Source organism: Taudactylus pleione, unplaced genomic scaffold, assembly GCF_031769625.1.
Source record: "Taudactylus pleione unplaced genomic scaffold, aTauple2 ptg000464l, whole genome shotgun sequence".
Taxonomy (NCBI): Eukaryota; Metazoa; Chordata; class Amphibia; order Anura; family Myobatrachidae; genus Taudactylus; species Taudactylus pleione.
The window spans coordinates 2,283,725-2,307,269 of record NW_028284866.1 but is presented as its reverse complement, the minus strand read 5'-3'; the positions used below and the strand labels follow the sequence as shown (position 1 = coordinate 2,307,269).

The following is a 23,545-nucleotide window of genomic DNA, read 5'->3' as shown; positions in this document are numbered from 1 at the left end:
TTAGGTGGCCGTAAGGAGAATTCCCCTTGCAATACGTCTGTCAGGTGCTGCCCCGTATTGGACAATGAGTTAACCCACGTTGGCTCCTGAGAGACCTGGGGGGGTGACAGCGGGAGACACTGGGGTATCATTAATTGCCTTGGGAACCCCTGAATGGGTGATGAACCCACAGACTGCTGCGTTAACCCCATCTGGGGGAATGCAGGGGGGGGGTGCTAACTGGCCCACAAGGGTTGTAAGCGCCTTTGCAAACAAGCCCAGGGCTTTTCCTGCACAGGCATAGTTACTGAGATAGGGCGTGATAACGTATAATATGCCCTACACAATCCGTCAGCATTCCCATCTCCCTCCGCAAATGGTACATTACATTTGGCACACTTTAGCTGGAGAGGAAAATCACTCTCAGACATGATGAGTGACGGAGTGTATGTGACTCCCCACACAGAAAAACAATACTTTTTTACTGTGAGGTAATAAACACCCTGAAACACCGCACGGCAAGGGCTTTAGCAAAGGAAGAACAGGGATAGAAAAATGGCTGACAGTCAGAAGTGAAAAGTACAGGCAGCAGCGCTAGCATGAAGTCACATACAATGCAGAAAATAATCCCTGCACTAGCAGCACTGTGATCAACTACACAGACACAAAGCCTGGTAGGAAACAGTGCAGCATACTCTGACCTTACAATGGAGGAGAGGTATGCGGGGGGACCCGGACCGCGATGCCAACTGTATCCAGCTTCCAGCAGCGTTTTGCACACTTGTATAAAATGGCCGCCGAGGAGCAGAGAGGAGGCGGACCCAGGGTAGGAGCGCTGACATAACCCGCCAGACCGCTGTGGAAAGGCGCTGTGCAGCGGGGGAGGCACCGGCTGTTAGACAGAGAAGGCACGCTCCCCTGGCCTGCTATTAACCCCTGGGACGCGGAACTTAACCGAACAGCCACGGCCCGCTGTCCCTGCTGGTCTAGTGGAAGCGCAGGTTAATACCTGGCTCCACGCGCAGCCTGACTCTAGGGAGCCCCCTGCCTGGAGACTAAAAGACTGTTATCGGCGGGTCCCCTCCGCTTACCTGCTCCCCTTGAATCCGGCCACAGTCAAGGTAATCTGTGGTCACCGCTAGCTGGGACTCCAGATACCTACCAGCATCCACGGATCAGTACCGGTGTTCTGGTCTGGTGGGGTGTAGGAGTGAGAGCATGGACGTCAGTACTGACTGTCTATGTTGTACAACTCAAATGTGCAGCCACAGCTGCTTTGAAGAAAACTTCAGGGGCCAAAACAGCCCCCCTCTGTTAAAGGTGATCCGACTCCGAGTCGGGCACCAACGAAACTGATTTGCCTTTGGCTCGGGGGCGGGTATAGGAGAGGGACCCCAGTGCATCCTGGGAGGCTGAAAATGTAACTCTGTGGTGCCCGATGTCTGACGTCATCGCCTATACCCCAAGGTATCCTGTGGATACCATATGGACCCTGAAGTAGAAAAAAACAATAATTACCTTAAACCCCGCTCCAGTGCCTGCTGCAGTCTATCCCTGGCACCCGCTCCTTGGAACTATGGGAGTGACGTCATGACATCACTCCCATAGTGCACTGCGGGACCCGAAAGACGGAGCTCAGGAGTGAGCTCCGTCCTCCGACTGCCACTGGCGCCGGGGGGTAGGGTCGGGTGGTGTGGGTGAGAAGGAGCCGAGCGCCCGCTGGTAACACAATCTCAGCGGGCACCAGGCAAATGGGGGGGTGATCGCTGGGCCGGAGGGCCGGGCGTCCTCTAGTGGCTGGCGCCCTTAGGAAGCTGCCTAAGCTTGCCTAGTGGAAGCGTCGGCCCTAAGTGTGATCTGCCTGTAACAGAGCACATGGAAAGTGGTAGTGTGATCTGCCTGTAACAGAGCACATGGAAAGTGGTACTGTGATCTGACTGTAACAGAGCACATGGAAAGTGGTAGTGTGATCTGACTGTAACAGAGCACATGGAAAGTGGTAGTGTGATCTGCCTGTAACAGAGCACATGGAAAGTGGTAGTGTGATCTGCCTGTAACAGAGCACATGGAAAGTGGTAATGTGACCTCACTGTAATGGGGTCCAAGAGTTAGTTGCAGTGTTAGCTGATGTAACGGAGTACAGTGTAGAGCATCAGCGTCCTTAGATAGTACCAGATTGCTTTGATCACACACTATAGGTAGCACTGAAATCAACTACCATTTACATAGCTTTAAAAAAAAAATGGGTTATGTAAAATATAGGATAGTCTTATAACAGAAATATTACCAGATAACACAAATGGTGTAAATAAAACATTTATTAAATTAAAGATTAAAATAATCACATACATTTAGAGCATATATATATATATAGTTCCTATTAAGAAGAAATGCATGGGCCTGTATAAAATAATGAAGAACAAGGTATAGAATTTATATCTTCAGATCGAGGCAGATATTGGCTACCAAAAACAAAATCAGGAATCACTTATACATTTCTTTATAGGCTACAAAATACCTGTGGGTTTATTTGTAATTAATATTATTCCCTAATATTTCATGTAGACGTATAATGTGATAAAAGGTCATTCTTCATAATGCTGACTATATGACAGATCTGTCCCGTTCATCCATTTAACAAAACATCCTAGCAACATCCTTTTGGTCCACAGCAGCTGCCAGAACTGGGAGGTAGCGGGTTTTTGTTCTGGTTTTCCACCAATAGAAACGGATCTCTGATGACTTCCTAAAAGAAATAAAAGTACATCAATTAACAAAGGAAGGATACAAACCATGGTGTAAGAGGATTTTGTTTTTACTGTGATCCCTACGTATCTTGGGAGCATCCATGCTCTGCTTTACCACTTGCCTGGTGTGGCCGCATCTGATGTGACCACACCAAGCTGGCCTTTCCCTGACATGGTCGCGTCCGATACAAAGTGTCAGAAACACCCCCCAGAAGATAATCTTCCAGTGCACTCACTGACCCCTCTACAGCCGTGGCACTAAATTACTAAATGAATGGCTCTGCATATCTGATAAATCTAAATGATGACTAAAGTGACATAAAAACTATAATCTTTTTAGAACAGTGACAGCATTAGTCTTCTAAATCTTTGCTGATACAAATTTTTTTTTTTGTGGGTTCCATCTCAATTTCCACCAAAGGCAGCAAAATGTCAAAGCAAAATCCTGACTCTATATGTAATTATATTAGAAAAACATGACAGGGTTTGTCCTCCATCGCACAGCAGACACACAACAAGGTCAGATTAGAAGGAAAAGGATTCTGCATTTTTACAAGGAACATTCCTTTCTTGTGCTGTCCGTACACAAGGTTCTGTCTCCACTGTAGTCCCCGATAAACCGGGAGCTTGACAAGAATGTTGCACATCTGCTTATAATTCACTCTTATCATTCTGTATATCTTTAATGGTAACATAATGGCATGTTCTGATGTTATACACAGTATTACATAAAGGTTCAAGATGGGCAACTTTGAAGATGGTTAAAGCTATTTTTAGCTTCAAAATGATAATTCTAACATGTGCTGCACCCATAAGCATTAGAAACATGGTTGCACAAAGCCGTTTTGTTTAGCTGCAGACTTCCAATAAGATAGCTTGTTAGTTGTACATCAGTTACTATAAATAAATATTTGTGATTATATGCATATTTTACAAAACAAGTTACATATATTTAATACAAGTGTAAGTACAAGTGTGAGCTGCAGAAATCCCCGCTGTACCTTCTGTCTGCATTGTGAGTGGGCAACAAGAGAAATGTCAGTGTCACTCACCATACCTCCCTCCATGCTGATTTCTGCTGGACAATACCGATATGAGGAGACTCTCCTGCCTTCCCTTGTTCCAGTCCCGTGACAATGTCTGTCCCGATTTCCAGAGGGTTGTGTGATATTCCTCTGACGCATGCAGCGGAGTAAGGTGCCTCCAACAACAGCGAGTGACAAGTAGGGAAGGTGTAATGTATGGGCCAATAGGAAAGTAATACCGAGGGCCGGAAGACTTTGATGTACAGGTGAGGTTTTAAGGAGCATTTGTAGCATTGGAGAATTAAGTAGGGTCCGATTGGATGATAAAGTGTGTACCATAGGCAAAGCGTAGGGGCTGGGATGGAGTGTGGAGGGAGGGGTGCTTGGAGATGCACAGGGGAGCAGAGGCTGGGGGCCTTGTGGACAAGTGTGAGGAGTTTTATTGGATTCGATAGGGGATGGGGAGCTAGTGTAGGCATTGGCAGAAATGGCAGGTAGAGGCAGAGCACCGAGAGGAACGTTAGTCTTGCCGTAGCATTAAGGATGGATTAAAGTGGTTAGAGGCAGGTGAGAGGGATGCCAAACATGAGGAGGTTACAGCAGATGGGACGCGGGATGATGAGAGCGCGGATAAAAGATTCAGTAGCATCCAGGGGGAGGAAGGGCAAATCCTGGCAATGGTGCGAGAGTGGAAGTGACAGAATTGGGAGACGGACTGAATGTGGCGAGCAAAAGAAAGGGTTATGTATCAAGGTTACCACCCAGACATTGGACATGAGGAACAATGATGAGAGATGAGAAGGCATGCAGACTGCAGATGGTGGCTACACAATGAATTATACATGTGGAGTTTTAGAAAAGGTTGGGGTATCTAGGCGGACATAGCGATACAACTGGAGACATGAGAGAGTATGAAGTGTGAGATATCAGGGGAATATAGGTAGTTTGGGGAATTGTTGGCATAGAAGCGGTAGTGGAGACTGAAGGATCCGAATAGTTTAAACAATCATATTTTTACCTATAAAAATTAAGTCAATGTATTTAACAATCTTCTAAGCACTTATCTTGACTTTTATAACTTAAAAAGGACTTTAAAACTGTGTCTTACAACATATTAAATCACATTTACTCCCTTTTTGTAGTTTTATAGGATAAATCCCATAACGCCTCTATTCCATCTATGGGGGACATGGACAGACCTAGACTTTCGGAGCTCCAAGCTCACGGTGCAATACCAACCTCATTGGCTTTCAATTTCTGGTGCTGGGGAAACCTGTAAGGATACATTCCACTGTTCTCCACAATGGGAGGCAGGTGAGAAAGTGGGTGGTTATAGGAAACAGAAAGTCTCCTTTACTATAAGCATTGCTCCTCTCAGTGGGAACAATAACACTGTTCTAAGGCTGCCTCCCTAAGCACGCAGCCTCCACGTTACCCTAAGCGCTGGAATTCATCTGAACATTTGTATTGTCATATAAAATCTTGTTTTTGCCTATGAGCACAAGGCAGAAGAGTACTGCACCAAGTCTGCATTCAGTAAGGTGCATCAGATACATCCAGTTACTTTTATCAGGAGGAGCAACATTTTATTTATTTGTCTGAAGTTGCCTCCTTTTTTTTTGCCTCAGTAAATTACCTTTATTGAGTTGGTTCTTTGAAACATAAAATTAAAAAGGCAATTAAAATATAACAAAAAATTTGTAGGAAGGTATTTACCAAATAGTATAAATCATGTAGGATTAGATATACATGTGTCTCAATTATACATGTGTTCTGGATATTAAGATGCATTTTGATTTCTAAAAAATCCACATTAACACTCACTGGTTTTAGTGGTCACCTGAAGCCAAATGTCAATACGTTTTCTGGATCAAACAAATAGACCTATCCATTACAATGGGGGTAACTGTTGCCAAGTCACAGAGTTTATTGCATAGTTTCAACTACAGCGGGGTCACCATAAATGTAACACCCTGAAAGACGTGTACACTGAGAGTTGGCACACAGAAACTGTACGACAAGCAGAAACAAATAGTCACATAGGCTGCTAAGCTGGACCTCGCACGATCAACACATGATTGTCTTATAGAACTTTAAAATCATTTTGGAGGGATTGGGGTGCTGGAACAGAGGTGTGTGCACTGTGTATGCCTAGTACAACTCTAGGTAACATAGGTACATTCCACTGGCCAATAGTCAACAAATGAACATCAGATTATCACGAATATCAATCTAATTGTGCACAGAACGCACCTTTGCAGAGCAACATTGTGCAGAAGAGCTTCCTGTTCCACAGGGCTGATATATAAAGTCATCCGAAAATCTGGAAGTCTTCAGGATGCTGCGCAGTTCCCCATCGACTGCCACAACTTCACCTTCCTTTAAAGGACAACGATTTAAACATTTTTATGCTGCGTTTGCTTCCAGTTTAGCTTGTGACAAATAATATCTTGAGTAGCCAAAGTCATAAATAAAAACTAAAAGTTAAAAACAGGACACACACAGAACACATGGAAAAAACAATCTAATGTAAAATATGGGATACGGTCAGAATCCAGATGCCGGAATCCCGACATTAGTCAGAATACCAGCGCTGGCATCCTGACCGTGGGGATCCTGAAGTTAAGTACTGGGGTTAAGGGGAGGGTTAGCGTTAGCAGTTAGGCACTAAGGGGGAGGGTTAGGCACTAAGGGGGAGGGTTAGGCACTAAGGGGGGAGGGTTAGGGTTAGGCACCAAGGGGGGAGGGTTAGGGCTAGGCACTAAGGGGGGGGTTAGGCACTAAGGGGGGGTTAGGGTTAGGCACTAAGGGGGAGGGTTAGGGATAGGCACTAAGGGGGGAGGTTTAGGGCTAGGCACTAAGGGGGAGGGTTAGGCACTAAGGGGGGAGGGTTAGGGCTAGGCACTAAGGGGGGAGGGTCAGGGTTAGGCACTAAGGGGGAGGGTTAGGGCTAGGCACTAAGGGGGGAGGGTTAGGGCTAGGCACTAAGGGGGGAGGGTTAGGGCTAGGCACTAAGGGGGAGGGTTAGGCACTAAGGGAGGAGGGTTATGGTTAGGCGCTAAGGGGGGATGGTTAGGGCTAGGCACTAAGGGGGGAGGGTTGGGCTAGGCACTAAGGGGGGAGGGTCAGGGTTAGGCACTAAGGGGGAGGGTTAGGGTTAGGCACTAAGGGGGGAGGGTTAGGCACTAAGGGGGGAGGGTTAGGGTTAGGCACTAAGGGGGGAGGGTTAGGGCTAGGCACTAAGGGGGGAGGGTTAGGCACTAAGGGGGGAGGGTTAGGGTGTGGGGAAGGGAAGGTTAGATCAGAGATGCCGACAATCTGGCTGCCCCTTCCGGGAGGGGGCAGCCAGATCGGCAAAATTGGGGGGCGTGGCTGGCGCTTGTGGGTGGAACTGGGGGCATGGTCACGTGATCGCGTCATTTTGGCCCCCCCGCTACATAATGACGATAATCCCGGCATTGTGAAGCAGGGGGTGGGGCCAAAATGATGCAATTCGGTGTGAATCGCGTCACAGGCCGCCCTGCTGCCGGGGATTCTCGGGTAAATATGGTGGGGGGCAGGAGGGGTCAGCAGCTGCCGGGAGACTTGCCTGCCTTCCCGGGAGGCCGGGAGCGGCACCCGATTTTCGGGAGGCTCCCGACCAAATCGGGAGGGTAGGCAAGTATGGGCTAAGTTTAGGCACTAGGCGGGAGGTTAGGTTTAGGCACCGGGGAGGTAAGTAGAGGGGCAGGGTTAGGATACTGACAGACAGGTGTCAGTATCCTAACCCTGTCAGGATGCCAGCGTAGGTATTCTGACCGCCGGGATCCCAAGCGCCAGCATCCCGTACCCATCCCGTAAAATATAAATGAACTGTTTCTAATGCTTAAAGTTTAAACCATCAAACTCCGTTGGAGGTGGTTAGATTTTATCACAGCACGGAGCTGATGCAGAATTGGGAGTAAATCTGCTGTACATTGCTCCCCAGAAACTTGCATGGAACAGATGTAGAGCTGTATGCATCTCAATATGTGACGGCATCTGCTTGTGGGGCCTAATTCACTACTAGTGATTTACCCACTACTAGGTGCAAAAGACACATCTTCTCCATACAGGCATACATGTACTTTTACTAATGTACTTCTTATTAAAAGATCACATCCCTGCCCCACTCCCTAATAAAAATAAACCCAACAGTATATAGATGAAAAAACAAACATTAATGACTCTATATACACCTCTAATTATTTTAAAGTCACATACAGGTATAATGACACATTAATGTAATTTAGTTAGTAACTATTTGGGATGTCCGCTTGTTGGGGAAAAGGATATGGAGGGGTAATTTATTTATTTATTTTTTAAATGTAATGAATTATACACATTCTAAGAGTTCTCCCCACCTAGAAATAGTCCTGTATTACTGATATTACAATCATAATGAAAAAATAGTCCTGACTGATAATACCCTTTCATTTAGCATAATGTATACAAAGATGCCAAACTGCTCCCTTCAAGCATAACTTTAGCTGTGGATGTGGCACCTTGAATGTGAAGTTTGCATCAAACTGCATTTCAGTCTCGCAGCCCGTGATTCCTCCATTGTAAATGACCAGACCCTTTTCCTGCATAGAGTTCTGAGGGAGTTTGAACAGGCGAAAAGTGGCAGAGACAAACTTGTAGTCACCTAAAACACAGACCGGGCAGTTTAAGCCAAATACACACGCGGGCAAACAAACATCTCAAGTTTATTGCATTGTGTGTTACGCATTGGTCAGTGCATCTATTTCAAAAAGTGCAAATCAATTTGGTCACTGCTACCTTAAATGGGCAGAGACAAGAATAACAGTGTTAATACAGCTTGTTTCTCAGCATGACTGAGATAATGAAACCTTAAATTTTTGATGGCTAAATGTACACAAACTTTGTCTAAGGCACAAATCATTACAAATATTGTATAAAATTACCTTCAGGCTGTGTGTATAAGGTGTATATGAAACATAAATTAATTTCATTCTGTTCACAAACTTTGTTTGAGCCACAAAATTATTGAATATATTGTATAAAATTACCTGCTGGCTGTGTGTATAAGGTGTATATAACACATAAATGCATTATGTGTGCATATTTGGGTCCCATTCCCAAGATATGTCATTATGGTATGCAAATATTCCAAAATACGGAATATTCCGTTATCCAAAATACCCCTGGTCCCAAGCATTTTGGATAGGGAGACTCAAGCTGTATAGCAACTGAACTCCAGGGCCCAGTAAGGTGTAGAAATTGCAAACTGTGGTCACTGCCCTTTATCTTGTATATAGAGAATAAAGGGCATGTTTGGACCATAAAATATGTCTCATTTTGAGTGGCAAACGCATTAAATTAATTCTAATAACCTATTAGGAAGAGATATGTAAGTTCAGTTGTACAGTATTAGGAGTCTTAAATCCTATAAAATAAATAAACATTACAGATTGAACAAGCCTAGTGGCTCACCCAGCAGCACAATCCACTATCAGTCTGCTCTACTGAAATACGGAATGCAGCACAAGCAATGCATTACGTGACCACACACAGCCTGCCTAACAGAACACTAACAATATAATGTTTTCATTTATCGGAATTCAGGAGGCAAAGTTCATTGTACAGCAATTACCACTAAAGGAAGGTATATATAATCCTATTATGCTAAAAAAAAAAACCCAGAAGAGACTAGAGAGCAAGATAAAAGCTAAACATGTAGTCACAAGGCCATAGGCCAATTCAACCACCAGATTAATAGCACTTAATTTATCCCAACTGTAAGGTCATCAAGATGAAGACCTAATAAGTTATGATGTTGAATTTACTCCTGAGAGTGCATCCCGCCTGTCTTCGGGTACATACCGCGGTATGTACATAGAATATCACAAAGGGCACCTCTCCCGATAAGAGCTGTCGTTTGTGATGGCTCCGGTCAGAGGGACTTCCGGGTTTAAAACCCAGAAGTCCCTCTGCCATCCTTCTGCACATGCGCAGAATGCCCGGGGGGTGATGGGAGGGATTCAACCGGACCCTTCCCAAGGAAGAGCGTTCCGATAAGAAGCCCATAGGCTGAAGGTGGCATTACGGCATTACCCGTCTGGATGAAGCGTGCTTTGTATATATAGGGAATGTGGTAAAACCCCTGAAAACGCAACTCCTACGGGGGTTTTACCGAATTTTCCTCCCTTAATACATCTTAGTTCATCTAATGATTACACCCAGAGCTGTATTAAGGGGGCGGCACATGGGACATGTGCCCCAGACACCCCTTATTGGCCCCCCCGCGAGTAAGATGAAGAGGAAAGGGGCATGTTCAAATGAGGGGGTGGGGCTAAACAGCACATGATTGTACTTGTACACTCCTCTGCCTGCTGGCATCATGGGAGAAAGAAGGGCAGAGCTGCTACAGCACCACTCCCAACTACCCAGTGACAGACAACTTGAACAGCCAGTACCTGGCCTGCAGCAAGGGAAGAGAGAGTTTAACCATAAGTATATATGCGCTGGTCTCAAACTCTGTGTACATGGATGACCCTCTGCATGTTTTACTGTATATGTGACTCCGCATGTGTGACCTGCTGCATGTGTGACTCTCCCTGGGATGGGTACAATTGGTTAACAGTTATCATGTCGACATTCATCATGTCTACATGAATGATATGTTAATATTATGAACTGACGGCAAATGGTTCCTGATGGTCTAGTGGTGCCCAGCAGCAGCGTTCTGCTATTCTCCCCACTATCCCTGATCCTAATCACTACCCCTAGCCCTCACCTTAGTGCCAAATCCTAACCTCTCCCCCCAGGCTAATCCTAACCTTCCCGGCAGCACCTAACCCAACGTCGTCATCCTTATTGGGGGGTACACACGGTCAGACCATCAGCCTATCAGATAACAATAACGATCGTTATCTGATCGCCATGCATGTGCTGGATCAGACATCCAGCACATGCAGCAACCCCCCAACCACTATAATGACCCGCGATCAACAATCGCGGGTCCCTATAGTAAACAGGCTAAAATGGTCGATATCAACAATGTTGGCACGCGCATCGGGCATCGTTTGGTCGTTGAAAGTGGTAATATTCCGGTCGATATAAACAATCAAACGATAACGGTATCGTTTATATTGACCACAATATCTGACCATGTGTATGCACCATTGAACTGTCGACATTTCACATGGCAACAGTTCAGATGTCGACATTGTGAACATGTCGACAGTTTGAATCATGTCCAAATTCGTTCTGTGGGCATGATTCATTACCGATCGCAACTGTGATTACACACGCAATCGCAGAGTGATTGACAGGAAGCGCCGTTTGTGGGAGGTGACCAGGGGGGGGGGGTGTTTGGAGAAACTCAGGTGTGCCAATGCATTTGAACGCCACTGCAGGGGCGTGCATAAATTATCCACTATGATGCCATATGCAGCTTGAGTACTCATAGAGTGTGATGAGGTTAGTAATTCCTGTTCAGAGCTTGTGCAAGTGTGCGTGAGGCTGCGATGGTACTCGATGTTACCGATGGTTTTGCAGTCTTGCTAAACATTACGGATGTGTGGAAGGAAAAGTGTGCGTCCTTATGTTGTGCTGCGACAGCATAGTGATCGCAATGAATTACCATACTATCACAGTGAGACTGCATGCGTAATAGCTATTGCAATCGCAGTTGCGATCTGTATTGATTCAATATGGTCTCCCCCTAGTGGCATCCATCGGGACCCTTTCATCCGACATCGATTATGCTCCCTCCTATGGATTAGGCCTACAATCTTTATCTTCTGACTTACTTAGGACTATACTCATTTTAGACCACAGGGGCCCCTCTGTGTCAAGTGCCCCGGGCCCTGCAAACCCTTAATCCAGCTCTGCTTACACCAACTCCAGCACCGCAGCTTTACTGCTGCAATAACTAGTCAGTATGCAGCTGTACAATGTTTGAGTTAAATGGCACTGCATGTATAGTAAGTGAAGGAACCAATGTTTAAAGCAAGTGGATTCAGGGCCTGATTCAGCAAGGATCGCAAGTGCTAAGACGCACGCAGTCGGACGATTTTCGCGATCTGCACATGCACGAACTAGCCACAGCGATTGGGGTGGTTGTGGATGGTGATGGGGTTGGGGAAAGTGGTTCGGCGAATGCAGACATGCCAGTGCGTTGGAGGGGCATGCATAAATTATCCACTGCAATACCATACACAGCCTGAGGTCTCATAGCGTGCACTGAAGTTAGCAATTCCTGAGTGAGGTCTGACCTGTCTTAACTCTGCGTAATGGTCCAATGTTGCTCGATGTTACCGATTGTTTCGCTATGTTGCCAAAGTGTACGGATGTGTGTAAGGGGAAGTGGGCGTCCTTATGTTAGGCTGTGATCACAATGCGTTTGCAAACATTTACATATTCCCACTGATATTAGCAACTGCGTTGCGTGCGTATAGGCAGAATAACGATCCTTGCTGAATCAGGCCCTCAGTCTGTAAATTGCAATTATTTATAAACGTACATGCTGCACCTATATGAAGCACGGTGTTACTCAGTTCTGTAACAGTGTTTAGTGTCTCAAGGTTAGGGACAGTTTCTCTCACTGACCCATAAATCTTTCAGCATTCTCCTACGTGCATAATTCAGATAGCACATCAAGGTCTCTGTCTGGACTGTGGGCTGAGAGATTCCAGATGATGAGAATGAAGCAAACAATGAGAAAACCAACCTAACCCTTGAAAACGAAACAGTATCTATGGATTATGGGCCTGGCTCACTACGGATCGCTATTGCGATCGCAACTGCGATTACACACGCAGATCCGCTGCGAAAATATGCTAATGACTGCTATCGCTATGCCGTCGCACAATTACAGCAGGTCAGACCTTACTCAGAAATCGCTAACCTCGTTCACGCAGTGAGTACTCAAGCTGCGCATGCCGTCGTAGTGGCTAATTTATGCACACCTATGCAACGGTGTGCAAATAGACAGTCGCCCCTGCGTTTCTGCAACCCCTCCCCTGTCACCTCCCCCAAACGCTCACAGCCTGTCACTCACTCTGCGATGGATTCTTATCTGCGTAGGTGATCGCAAAGCTAACTCACGCATGCGCTCTGCGGTGCATACGCATGGACAGTACGCACCATCGGCTGTTCTACGCACGCTGTTGCAGTTGGGATTTGTAATAAATCAGGCCCTATAAACACAAAACAAAAGATGCCCTTAGAGTATAACAAAGTGTGCTTTTTGAAATTAAAGGTTTTCTGTACATATAGATGGCAACGTTACCACTATAAATCAAAATGATTGCTTATCTGTCGACTCTCTAGATCAGCAGGTATATTATAATATAATATAAATTATAAGACCATTGCATGGGGAACAGTTTTAAATAGCATGCATAGGGCAGTGTGCTGCCAATCTCACTCTGCTGCGCTGAGCTCTGCACTCAGGAAGGGACTGATGTGTGATCTGCAGCTCCTCGGAGTGCAGAGCTCAGAGGACACTGATCAGATAAATAAATGCAGAACTGTCACATTGAGCTTAGCCAGATTTTAGCTAGCACACCGAAGACAAAAGGTTTCCGACCTCTAAACAGATTATTTAATGCTTAAGCCACCTGCAGAAAAAAAAACCCTACAAGTAGGCTAAGGGGGATTTTATAAAAAATGTACTTGATAAATGACAGTTAGAATCTGATTGGTTGCTATGAGTAACTTCTTCGCTTGTCCGATTTAGAAGGTTTGATACATCTCCCCTTAAGCCTTTGACAGGAAAGCTCCTTTTAAGCATTCGACTCCTAGAAAGCGACCATGCAATACAACCAGTGATGTACGCTACATTAGAAGTTTTGGGCAATTGAGAATGCTAGTCCTGCATTGCATTGTTTTTGTATTACAATGTACAGTAGCATGTAAATTTTCTAGTCTCCAGCAATAGTGTGGTTTATATATCGTAACAATAGACAAAGAAAAAGGTCTAGCCTCTAAAGCAGGGGTCGGCAGTAAGCGGTCCTCCAGCTGTTGTTGAACTACAAATCCCAGCAAGCATTGCAACATTTTTAGCATGTCCATATAGCTAAACTGAGGCAGGGCATGCTGGATGTGTAGTTTTACAACATCTGGGGGGCTGCTTATTGCCGACCCCTACTCTAAAGGAAGGAAACAAAGGGCATACCATAAAAACCATATTAACGGTATGAAACCAGCAGAAAAAGAACCTGTATAATAATCCCTGAAGGTCTGTGCCACCTCCAACATGCATGTGCAGTGGGAGCCAACGTTTCCCACTACGAGAGAGACAGGACAGGCCCTAGCCTAGCCGAAGAGGAGGAGAGCGCGGTGTGAGACAGAACAGTGGACAGAGCGGTGGGCGGAGCAGCAAACAGAGGTGGGCGGGGCAGGACAAAGCGGGATAGGGTGGAGCCTCGTGCAGACTGAGGTGACCCAACATATGCCGGCCCAGGTCCCTTTACTAGAAAAAAATGAATGTATCCAACTCCTTTGCCAAGTAGAATCGGTGAAATCCATGGAGGCCGGTGTAACCACTCTATGAGATTTTATTGTGAATTCCATTCGGGGTTGGTGGAGCAATTCCCCATCTAGCTACACAGTACACAGGAGTGGGAGTATGAGTGACCTATGCTGACTCCCCTTAGGAGCACAGATTACACTATGCTCACTCTCGTGCGAGCTTGCATTGTGCCTCACATTCATGCTGTGAGGAAGCCCATGCGAGAGCATGGCACATAAAGAGCACACTGGATGTTATCTCTTTGATAAACTTGGTCAAACTGAACCCTGGTTTTTTTGGCCACTACATGGTGCACTTGCAATAAAATGACACAGATCTCTCTTTAAGCCTTCATAAAAACATCATGACCAATAAACTTACCAATAACGTCTTCCAGTTCTTTATTATTTACTGTGATGTAACTGGAGGTGACTAGACGTGGGGTGGTAAATCCAATCTCTTTGGCAATGTGATACAGATCCTTCCAGCAGAGGGCTCCACTGATGCATTCTCCTATATCACCAAACAGAAGACACGATGATGACTAATCATAGCATTCCAGAACCTGCCCTGCTCCAATGTTCATAGCTAGGTTAGTGCTATTACTAAGTGTTTAGCAATAGCAGGATGATTAAGTAGGCTAGAAATGAGGCTTAACTAAGCAGTATTTCAGGAAATAAATGTTTAATCAAAGCTGTGGTTCTAGGGCCTGATTCAGATTTACGTAAATCCAATATTTACGTAAATCTCTGATGTTTAAAGATCTGTGCATGGGCGGGAGCCGCATTGCGGCAACAGGGAGCGTTCCAGAAAATGTGGGCATGTCGGTCTACTTTTCTGGGTGTGCCGAAGCCAGTGGCTGCGTCCTTGGACACAGCGCCACTGATCCCGGCAGCGTGATTTTGCCGGACATCCTGAGTAACCCGAGGGTTACTCAGACGTCCGAAGTTCAAGCAATTGATCCGATGCTGCGTCTTCGAACTCTGCAGCGATCAGTGGGCATCTTTTTATTTAAAGGCGGCTTTTGCATAATTTGCACAACTGCTGTGAAAATAGCATGTTTCTCAGGTCCGTAGAGTGGTAGGCGGGTGCAGGTTGCCACCTCTCCAATCCAGGCCATATACTGTACCTGTTTGCAGGGGCTTCTTCAAAATCCAAAAACTAGATGTGTTCCTCCAAGTGCACTGGCTAGACCACGTGTGTGCACTGATGGAAGATCAGAGGCCCTCATTCAGAGCCGGACGCTCTGACAGAGCGCTCGCTCTGAATCAGGGCCGTCCCTCCTACTTTTTGGAGCGGCCTCCTGGCCGCTCACATAGCTGTGGGTGACCACCCACAGCTATAGCAAGCGGCCAAAATGATGGTCACGATGGTCAAGACCATCGCGACCATCGGGCTTGCGACGAGACCCTTGCGGTAGGGTCTCGCTGCCGCAAGCCCTGGAGTGCCTTTGGCTCTATCAGAGCCAAAAGCACTCCCACTGACATCACTAGTGATGTCAGTGGGGCCGGCCCCAGACGGTAGGCGTTCCCATGTCAATCACCATCGACAGCACGCCCCCTTTGGTGTGAGACCCTTCTCGCGCATGCGCACGACGGAGCCGCCTCCGTCGTGTGCATGCGCACTTGGGCAACATCGACTCGCTTGCGAGCGCTCAGCGCTCGCGAGCGGGTCTGAATCAGGCCCAGAGTTCACTGCTGTGTGCATCCAGTCACTTTGTACATGAGGCCCAGTGTGCGTTGCAGAAAGGAGCGTTTTAAGGAGACATTATTGGCCATAGTCTCTAATTTCCACTTTCAGGCTGTTTTATGCACCTACAAAAAATGCTTTCCCCCGACAGATAAAGGCAATTTATAAAAGTGGAAAAATGCAGTCATGCAATCTCTGTTTACTACATAAATGTTGCCATTTGTTTGGTGCGCACCCACATTCCACCTCTGTGTCCTGCCCTTACTTTTGCAGGATTGCGCATCTGGTGATAATGTGCATGATGGCAGAAGTATAAACATCACCCCAAGATCCTGTTACCACCACATTATTGGGGCTGTCCATTTTATTTGGGTTTGAAATACTTGTCTGCGTATTGTACCTGAATGGTACATAAACCATCCCATGAAAGTATAGGACGACTGCTTACTGACACCTACTGAGCATCCATCCGGTTTTTGAGTGTGGGTGCAATTTAATTGCATCCAACTGAGAGCGCCCAGTCTAGTTTAGCTAGGAATGCCCTGATCGGCCAAACTTCTCCCCTCAGCTGATGTACTGTAAAATGTGCAACACGTCATAGACACTATCCTCCTGGCACACAGATCCTGCTCAGCTTCCTGTAGGAGCATATGCACAAAATTAGCCACGTGACATCGTAAAACAGCGAATAGAGATGCATTTTATCATGTTTATAAATGACCTTTAATGATTTTAATAATAACTAAATGTACTATACTACTTATTTTGTTGCATGGGTGATTCTACTGCATCTATGCCAACAAGAATATAGCCTACCCACATATTTCAGCTAATGACCAAACTTGCTCCGTTACTGGAAATCATCCACAGTCATTTGCCTATTTGATGAAACATCTTAGGGCCTTATTCAGCAGCGATCGCAACTGCGATTACGCATGCAATCGGCCGTATACATCGCAGTGCGCGTACGCAAACACTCCACTGCGATTGGGACTGCGATCACAGTGACTACGCAGATCCATCACAGAGTGATTGACAGTAAGTACCGTTTAGGGGAGGTGATAGGGAGGAGCTCGGTAAAACGGAGGCATGCCATTGCGTTTGACCACCATTGCAGGAGCGTGCATAAATTAGCCACTGCGATGAAGTTAGCAATTTCACTGTGGGCCTGATTCAGAGCCGGACGCTCTTTCAGAGCGCTCGCTCTGAATCAGTGCCCTCCCTCTCTTTTTTTAGAGCGGCCTCCTGGCCGCACGCATAGCTGTGGGTGGCTACCCACAGCTATAGCGAGCGGCCAAAAAGATGGTCGCGTTGGTCAAGACCATCGGGACCATCGGGCTTGCGACAAGACTCTTATGGTAGGGTCTCGTTGCCACAAGCCCTGGAGTGCTTTTAGCTCTATCACAGCCAAAAGCACTCCCACTGACATCATTTGTGATGTCAGTGGGGCCGGCCCTAGACGGTAGGCGTTCCCATGGGAACGCCTCCGTCTGGGCAGCAACGCCCCCGGCACGCCCACCAAAGGGGGCATGCTGTCACTCAACATCGACAGCACGCCCCCTTTGTAGCGAGACCCATAGCGACGGCTTGCGGACTTGGCCAACATCGACCCGCTTGCGAGCGCTCACTAGCGGGTCTGAATCAGGCCCTGTGGGCGATGAAGTTAGCAATTTCTGAGTAAGGTCAGGCCTTGTGCAAGTGTGCGTGAGGCTGCGATTGTACTCCATGTTACCGATGTTTTCGCAGATTTGCAAAGTATTATGAATGTGTGTAATGTTAGGCTGCATATGGCATTGCGATCGCAATCATTACCATATCTTTGCAGTCAGACTGCGTGCGTTATAGCTATTGCGATCCGTATTAAGGGCCTTATTCAGCAGTGCACTTTAGTGATGTCAGTGGGAGTGATGTCAGTGGGAGTGCTCTTGGCTCTGATAGAGCCGAAAGCACTGCAGGGCTTGCAGCAGACGAGACCCTACCACAAGGGTCTCGTCGCACGCCCGATGGTCAAGACCATCGCGACCAAATTTTTGTCCGCTCGCTATGAATGTGGGTGGTCACCCACAGCTATGCGAGCGGCCAGGAGGCCGCTCTAAAATTAGGAAGGACGGCCCTGATTCAGAGCGAGCGCTCTGTCAGAGCATCCGGCTCTGAATCAGGGCCTGAGTGCATGCATCATATATCTATAGCCTGTGTGCATACATCATATATCTATAGCCTGCGTGCATACATCATATATCTATAGCCTGCGTGCAGTTTTACAATTGCGATCCTTGCTGAATCAGGCCCTTTGTGTACAAGGCCTGATTCAGGCCTTGTGCACAATCCGAATCTCATTGCTCACTAAATATATTCATCATATAATTTAATACTTACCCCAAAGCACTTTGTTTTGCTTTAATTCATCAGAAACTGGCATGTTGGAATACACATCACTAAAGTACATCTCTCCACCATCCTAAGAAACAAAATGTTCTATTTAAGTGCTGTGACATTGAAGTGAGATAAACCAGCAATGGCATGTCTGTTATGTCAGAGTATCTCAAAGTGAAGGAGGTTTTTTAATGAATGATTAGATTGTATTTTCCAATTCATTTACCTTATTCATGGCCGGTCCCATGTCTGCTAAAAGGGGTAAAATAAATGGCATTCACATAGAGAACCCACCAGCAAATACCTCTCTGCTCTAAAACTTGATCAAGTCATATCCTCAATCAGGGAGATTTGCATAATTCTTGCCTCTATTAAGATGTCGTGAGATGATTAAATAATTTGTGCTTTATAAAAAAAAACTTATAGTAACAATCAGTAAAATAGTGGAGCACACAGGGCAGGCAGCTGCAGCGCTTCCTTCTGTAATGTATATTAGCAGCGGTGCGTCCAGCACAGAAGTATCCGGGCGCACCGCTACTATTATACATTGCGGCGACCAGCGGTTGGTCAGTGGCGACGTATGCATGGGAGGGGGGCGGCCGGTTTTGCCGGTCGCACCACCCTAGTTTTGACTGTGTTCCCAGCGCCCCCTCAAATTTGGCATCTGGGGAACATGCCTCCCTAGTCTCCCCCTGGCTGCGGCCCTGGGATCCTTAAAAGATGATTTCTGCATCACTTCATTGTTCCTTATTAGCTAAAAGGAAAGTTTTTTTCGCCAGGCCTTTCGCCAATAAGTACAGAATTTGAGAATAGTGTGCACTGGTGGCTCCTTCTTGAAGAAGGTTTATAGACAAACGTATTCACTACTGTTGGGGAAAGTTTTCTGGCTGTCAGCAAGAGAGTCCCAAACTATACATCACTGAAAGAACCATTTTAAGATTATGGTTAAATAGAGGTCCCTGAGATCATGAATCAGAGGTAATCACCAGGAACCTGTACCTATTTGTTGTCTTTAGTAGACATGGGTTTAGTGGGAGCTGAGGAAATGCATATGTGCTCTGCAATTACAAGAGGCTAGTATGGCATACACCAGAGGTGGAGAAGATGGTCTTAAGTGCTAAAACCATGAGGATGTATGTGGAAATTCTGCCTAAATGCTGGTGTCTATGTCCCGTTGTTCTGTTGTATGCAGAAGACATCTGTGTGCAATGACCACACATGGAATTAAAACCCAATAGTCCACTTCCTAGCTGACAATGCTTGGAAGGAAGACTTTCAAAATGCATGGAATTGTAGAAACATCCTTTAATCCCAACACACTTCTCTTCCCTCTGCGTGCTTAGATATGCAGAATGATTTGCCATTGAAAGAGACAACTTTGATTACTCCCAGCTGCAACCTGATGAGGCACCCAGTACCAGTGACAGTGGTTAACTCTCTAAACCAGTAGTTCTCCACCTCAACCCTCAATTATTCCTACCAGGTCATGTTTTGAGGATTTTTTGTCTGTGGAAGCAGGTGGTTTAATTACTAACCCAGCAACTCTCCAGTGCATGATTTAAGAAATCCAAAAAACATGACCTGTTGATGGTACTTGAGGACTGGAGTTGAGAAGCCCTGGTCAAAACCACTCTGCAATCTTGCAGGCTGGTGTTCATAATGACGATCTCCCATTGGATACCAGTATAGAGTTGTCTGTGTTTTCCCACCACTCCAAACTAATGTGTGGCTCAGAGAAATTTAGTTAGACCCTTCTTGTTCTTGTTCCACTACACAACAGTTGTGTTAACAAATGGCATATACTATATGATAACATGCAAAGGAAATTGCCTCTACCAAGGATGCCGTAACAAATATGATGTGGCTTACTGTTCTGTTGTAAGAGGCTTATGAAGAGATCTTTAGGCTTAAAATGAAGGTCCAGAATTGCATTTATTTGGTGGATGAGGATGTTGAAGAAGAGGTCCTTAAGGTCCACCCAGGGAGAAATTCCCCCACTTACATGTTCTGAATTGTAGTGACATGATACAGCATGCTGGATTTAAATTCCTTTTTAAAGTTTAACATAAGAGTTTCTATCCTTCATGGGGACAATGAACAAGATGGAATAACAAGAGATATGGTAAGAACTTACCTTTGTTATCTCTGTTTCTACGAAGTCCATAGGGTCCACAGGGTGACCTTGGGGGTATAGCTGGATCCTGGATCCTCGGGCACCACGGAGTTAAAGCTTTCAGCTGCTCCCAGGATGCACTTGGGTCCAACCTCCCCTATACCCCGCCCCCGAGCCACAGGCACCTCAGTTGGTAAGCAGCCCAGGCCGGAGGAGGAGACGAAACAGAGAGAAGGAAGACTGGAACACACAAGAACCATACTCACAGAAATGGGAGACGGAAAACCGGTGACCAGTCACAGAGCCCATATGAAGCCAGGTGCGTCAGGGCGGGTGCCCTGTGGACCCTATGGACTTCGTAGAAACAGAGATAACAAAGGTAAGTTCTTACCATATCTCTTGTTTTCTACTTCAGGGTCCATAGGAGTCCACAGGGTGACCTTGGGGATGTCCCAAAGCAGTCCAACTAAGGGCGGGGACGCTCCTGTGCTGTTAGGAGAACCCGGCGCCCAAAGGATGCATCCTGAGAGGCAAAGGTGTCAAACGCATAGAACCTCAAAAAGGTCTGAATGGAAGACCAGGTGGCCGCCTTACAGAGCTGAACAGCAGAGGCGCCACGGCTAGCAGCCCAAGAAGGGCCCACGGACCGAGTGGAATGAGCCTTAACAGAGGCTGGAACAGGTAAACCCTCCTGCATATAAGCCTCAATAATACAAGAAAGCGCCCCCAAATCTGAAACCCTCCTGGCAGAAGCAATTGCCAAGAGGAAAACAGTTTTAAAAGTTAGCCACTTGAGCTCCACTGACTCCAAGGGCTCAAAAGGAGGACCCTGTAAGGCCCTAAGAACCACCGCCAAATCCCACGGGGCCACAGGTGGCACAAAGGGAGGCTGGATTCTCAAAACACCCTGGAAAAAGGTGTGTACGTCCGGCATAGCAGCGATCCTGCGCTGGAACCACACCGACAGACCAGACACGTGTACCTTCAGTGAAGAAAGACGTAATCCTAAGTCCAAACCGGACTGAAGGAAAGCCAGAATACGCGAAACTCGGAACACCTGGGGATCATAGTTTCTGGCCTCGCACCACTGAAAGTAAGTGTGCCACACTCTGTGATAGATCCTCGCGGAAGCAGGCTTGCGCGCCCTCAGCATGGTGGTAATAACGGAGCTAGAAAAGCCCCGAGACCTCAGGACGGCTGTCTCAAGAGCCACGCCGTCAAAGATAGTCGACCCAGATCCGGGTGAAGACAGGGCCCCTGAGACAACAGGTCCCGCCGTTGAGGTAGGAGGTACGGAGCGTCGATGGACAGGCTCCGCAGATCGGAGTACCACGGCCTTCTGGGCCACGCTGGGGCCACCAGGATCAGTGTGCCTCCGTCCTGTTTGAACTTGCGCAGGACCCGAGGCAGCAGAGATATCGGAGGGAACAAGTAAGCCAGTTGAAACAGCCATTTCACCGACAGCGCGTCTATCAGACTTGCGCCTGCGTCCCTTGTCCTTGACCCGTACACAGGCAGCTTGTGATTGTAACGGGACGCCATCAGGTCCAGCTCTGGCAGCCCCCACTTGTCCACGAGTAGTTGGAATACCTCTGGATGAAGCGACCATTCCCCGGGATGCACATCGTAACGGCTGAGGAAGTCTGCCTCCCAATTGAGGACTCCTGGGATGAAAACTGCCGAGAGAGCTGGAAGATAGCGCTCCGCCCAAGCCAGGACGCGGGACACCTCCGACATCGCAGCTCGACTGCGAGTCCCTCCCTGGTGATTGATGTACGCCACCGTGGTGGCGTTGTCCGACTGCACCTGAACGGCCCTTCCGTGAAGAGCGGTGCCGGACGACTGCAGGGCTCTGTATACTGCCCGCAGTTCCAGGATGTTGATGGGAAGAATCGCTTCCTCCGCCGACCAACGACCCTGAAGTGACAAGGAGCCTGTCACCGCCCCCCAACCCCGGAGACTGGCATCTGTCGTGAGCAGAACCCATTCCGGGATCCAAAAGGGGCGCCCCTCCAGGAGATGCGCTGTCTGCAGCCACCAGGCTAGGGACAGACGCACCTCCGAGGACAACACCAGCATCTGAGAGCGGATCCTGTGTGGCAATCCGTTCCATTCTGAAAGAATCAGCCCCTGCAGGGGCCTGGAATGGAACTGGGCAAACTCCACCATGTCGAATGCCGACACCATGGACCCCAAAACTCTCATCGCTGAGTGCACCGACACTCTGCCACTGCTCAGACAACTGTGAATCCGCAGCTGTAAGGAGGAGACCTTCTCTGGAGTCAGAAAAGTCCGTTGCTGACGAGAGTCCAGCAGGGCCCCCAAATGAACCATCCGTTGTGATGGGATGAGGGAGGATTTCTTCCAGTTGATCAACCAGCCGTGCGCCTGTAGACAAGCGACCGTCAGGTGGAGATGCTGGATCAGTACCTCCGGGGAGCTTGCCAGCAAGAGGAGGTCGTCTAGATACGGTAGCAACCGTATCCCCTGGCTCCGAAGGTGAGCCGCCATGACCGCCATCACCTTGGTAAATACCCTTGGTGCCGTGGAGAGACCAAAGGGTAGAGCCCTGAATTGGTAGTGGTTGTGGAGAATAGCAAACCGCAGAAACCGTTGGTGCGATGTTGCTATAGGCACATGGAGGTAGGCGTCCTGGATATCCAGGGAGACCATATAATCCCCCGGTTCCATCGCCAGTATGATGGAACGCAAAGTTTCCATCCTGAATTTGGGAACCCTGAGAAACCTGTTCAGGGACTTCAAATTGAGGATGGGGCGATGAGAGCCATTGGGTTTCTGCACCAGAAACAGCGTAGAGTAATACCCCATCCCACGTTGAGACTGTGGTACGGGTATAATGACCCCCGCCGTCAGCAAGGCCTCTATGGCTTCCTGAACCTGCAAGGCCTTGGTTTTGTCCTGAGAAGGACTTGTGCAAAAAAACTGGCAAGGCGGCCTGTGCCGAAAAGACAGGGCGTACCCCTGGGAGACCACTTCTCGCACCCAGGCATCCGTGGTGGTATTGTGCCAGCACTGGGCGAATTGAAGAAGTCGGCCTCCCACTCTGGGGTCCCCCAGAGGGAGGCCCGTCCCATCACGCAGAAGGCTTATTTTCTGG

General features: G+C 47.3%; 1 protein-coding gene across 3 annotated transcripts in view; it reads right to left on the bottom strand.

Annotated features, from left to right (window-relative positions):
• Positions 1 to 2,277: 2,277 nt before the first annotated feature.
• LOC148504642 (arsenite methyltransferase-like) overlaps positions 2,278 to 23,545 on the bottom strand; it is a 76,068-nt gene continuing 54,800 nt past the window's right edge. For all 3 annotated transcript variants that reach the window (XM_088448712.1, XM_088448711.1, XM_088448710.1), the window contains 5 exons: positions 18,318 to 18,399; positions 14,634 to 14,765; positions 8,275 to 8,417; positions 6,005 to 6,130; positions 2,278 to 2,725 (listed from right to left, as the gene is read on the bottom strand). In XM_088448712.1, the coding sequence (XP_088304838.1) occupies positions 2,627 to 2,725; positions 6,005 to 6,130; positions 8,275 to 8,417; positions 14,634 to 14,765; positions 18,318 to 18,399 (582 nt within the window). In that variant the 3' untranslated portion in view covers positions 2,278 to 2,626. The remainder of the gene's footprint in view (positions 2,726 to 6,004; positions 6,131 to 8,274; positions 8,418 to 14,633; positions 14,766 to 18,317; positions 18,400 to 23,545) is intronic.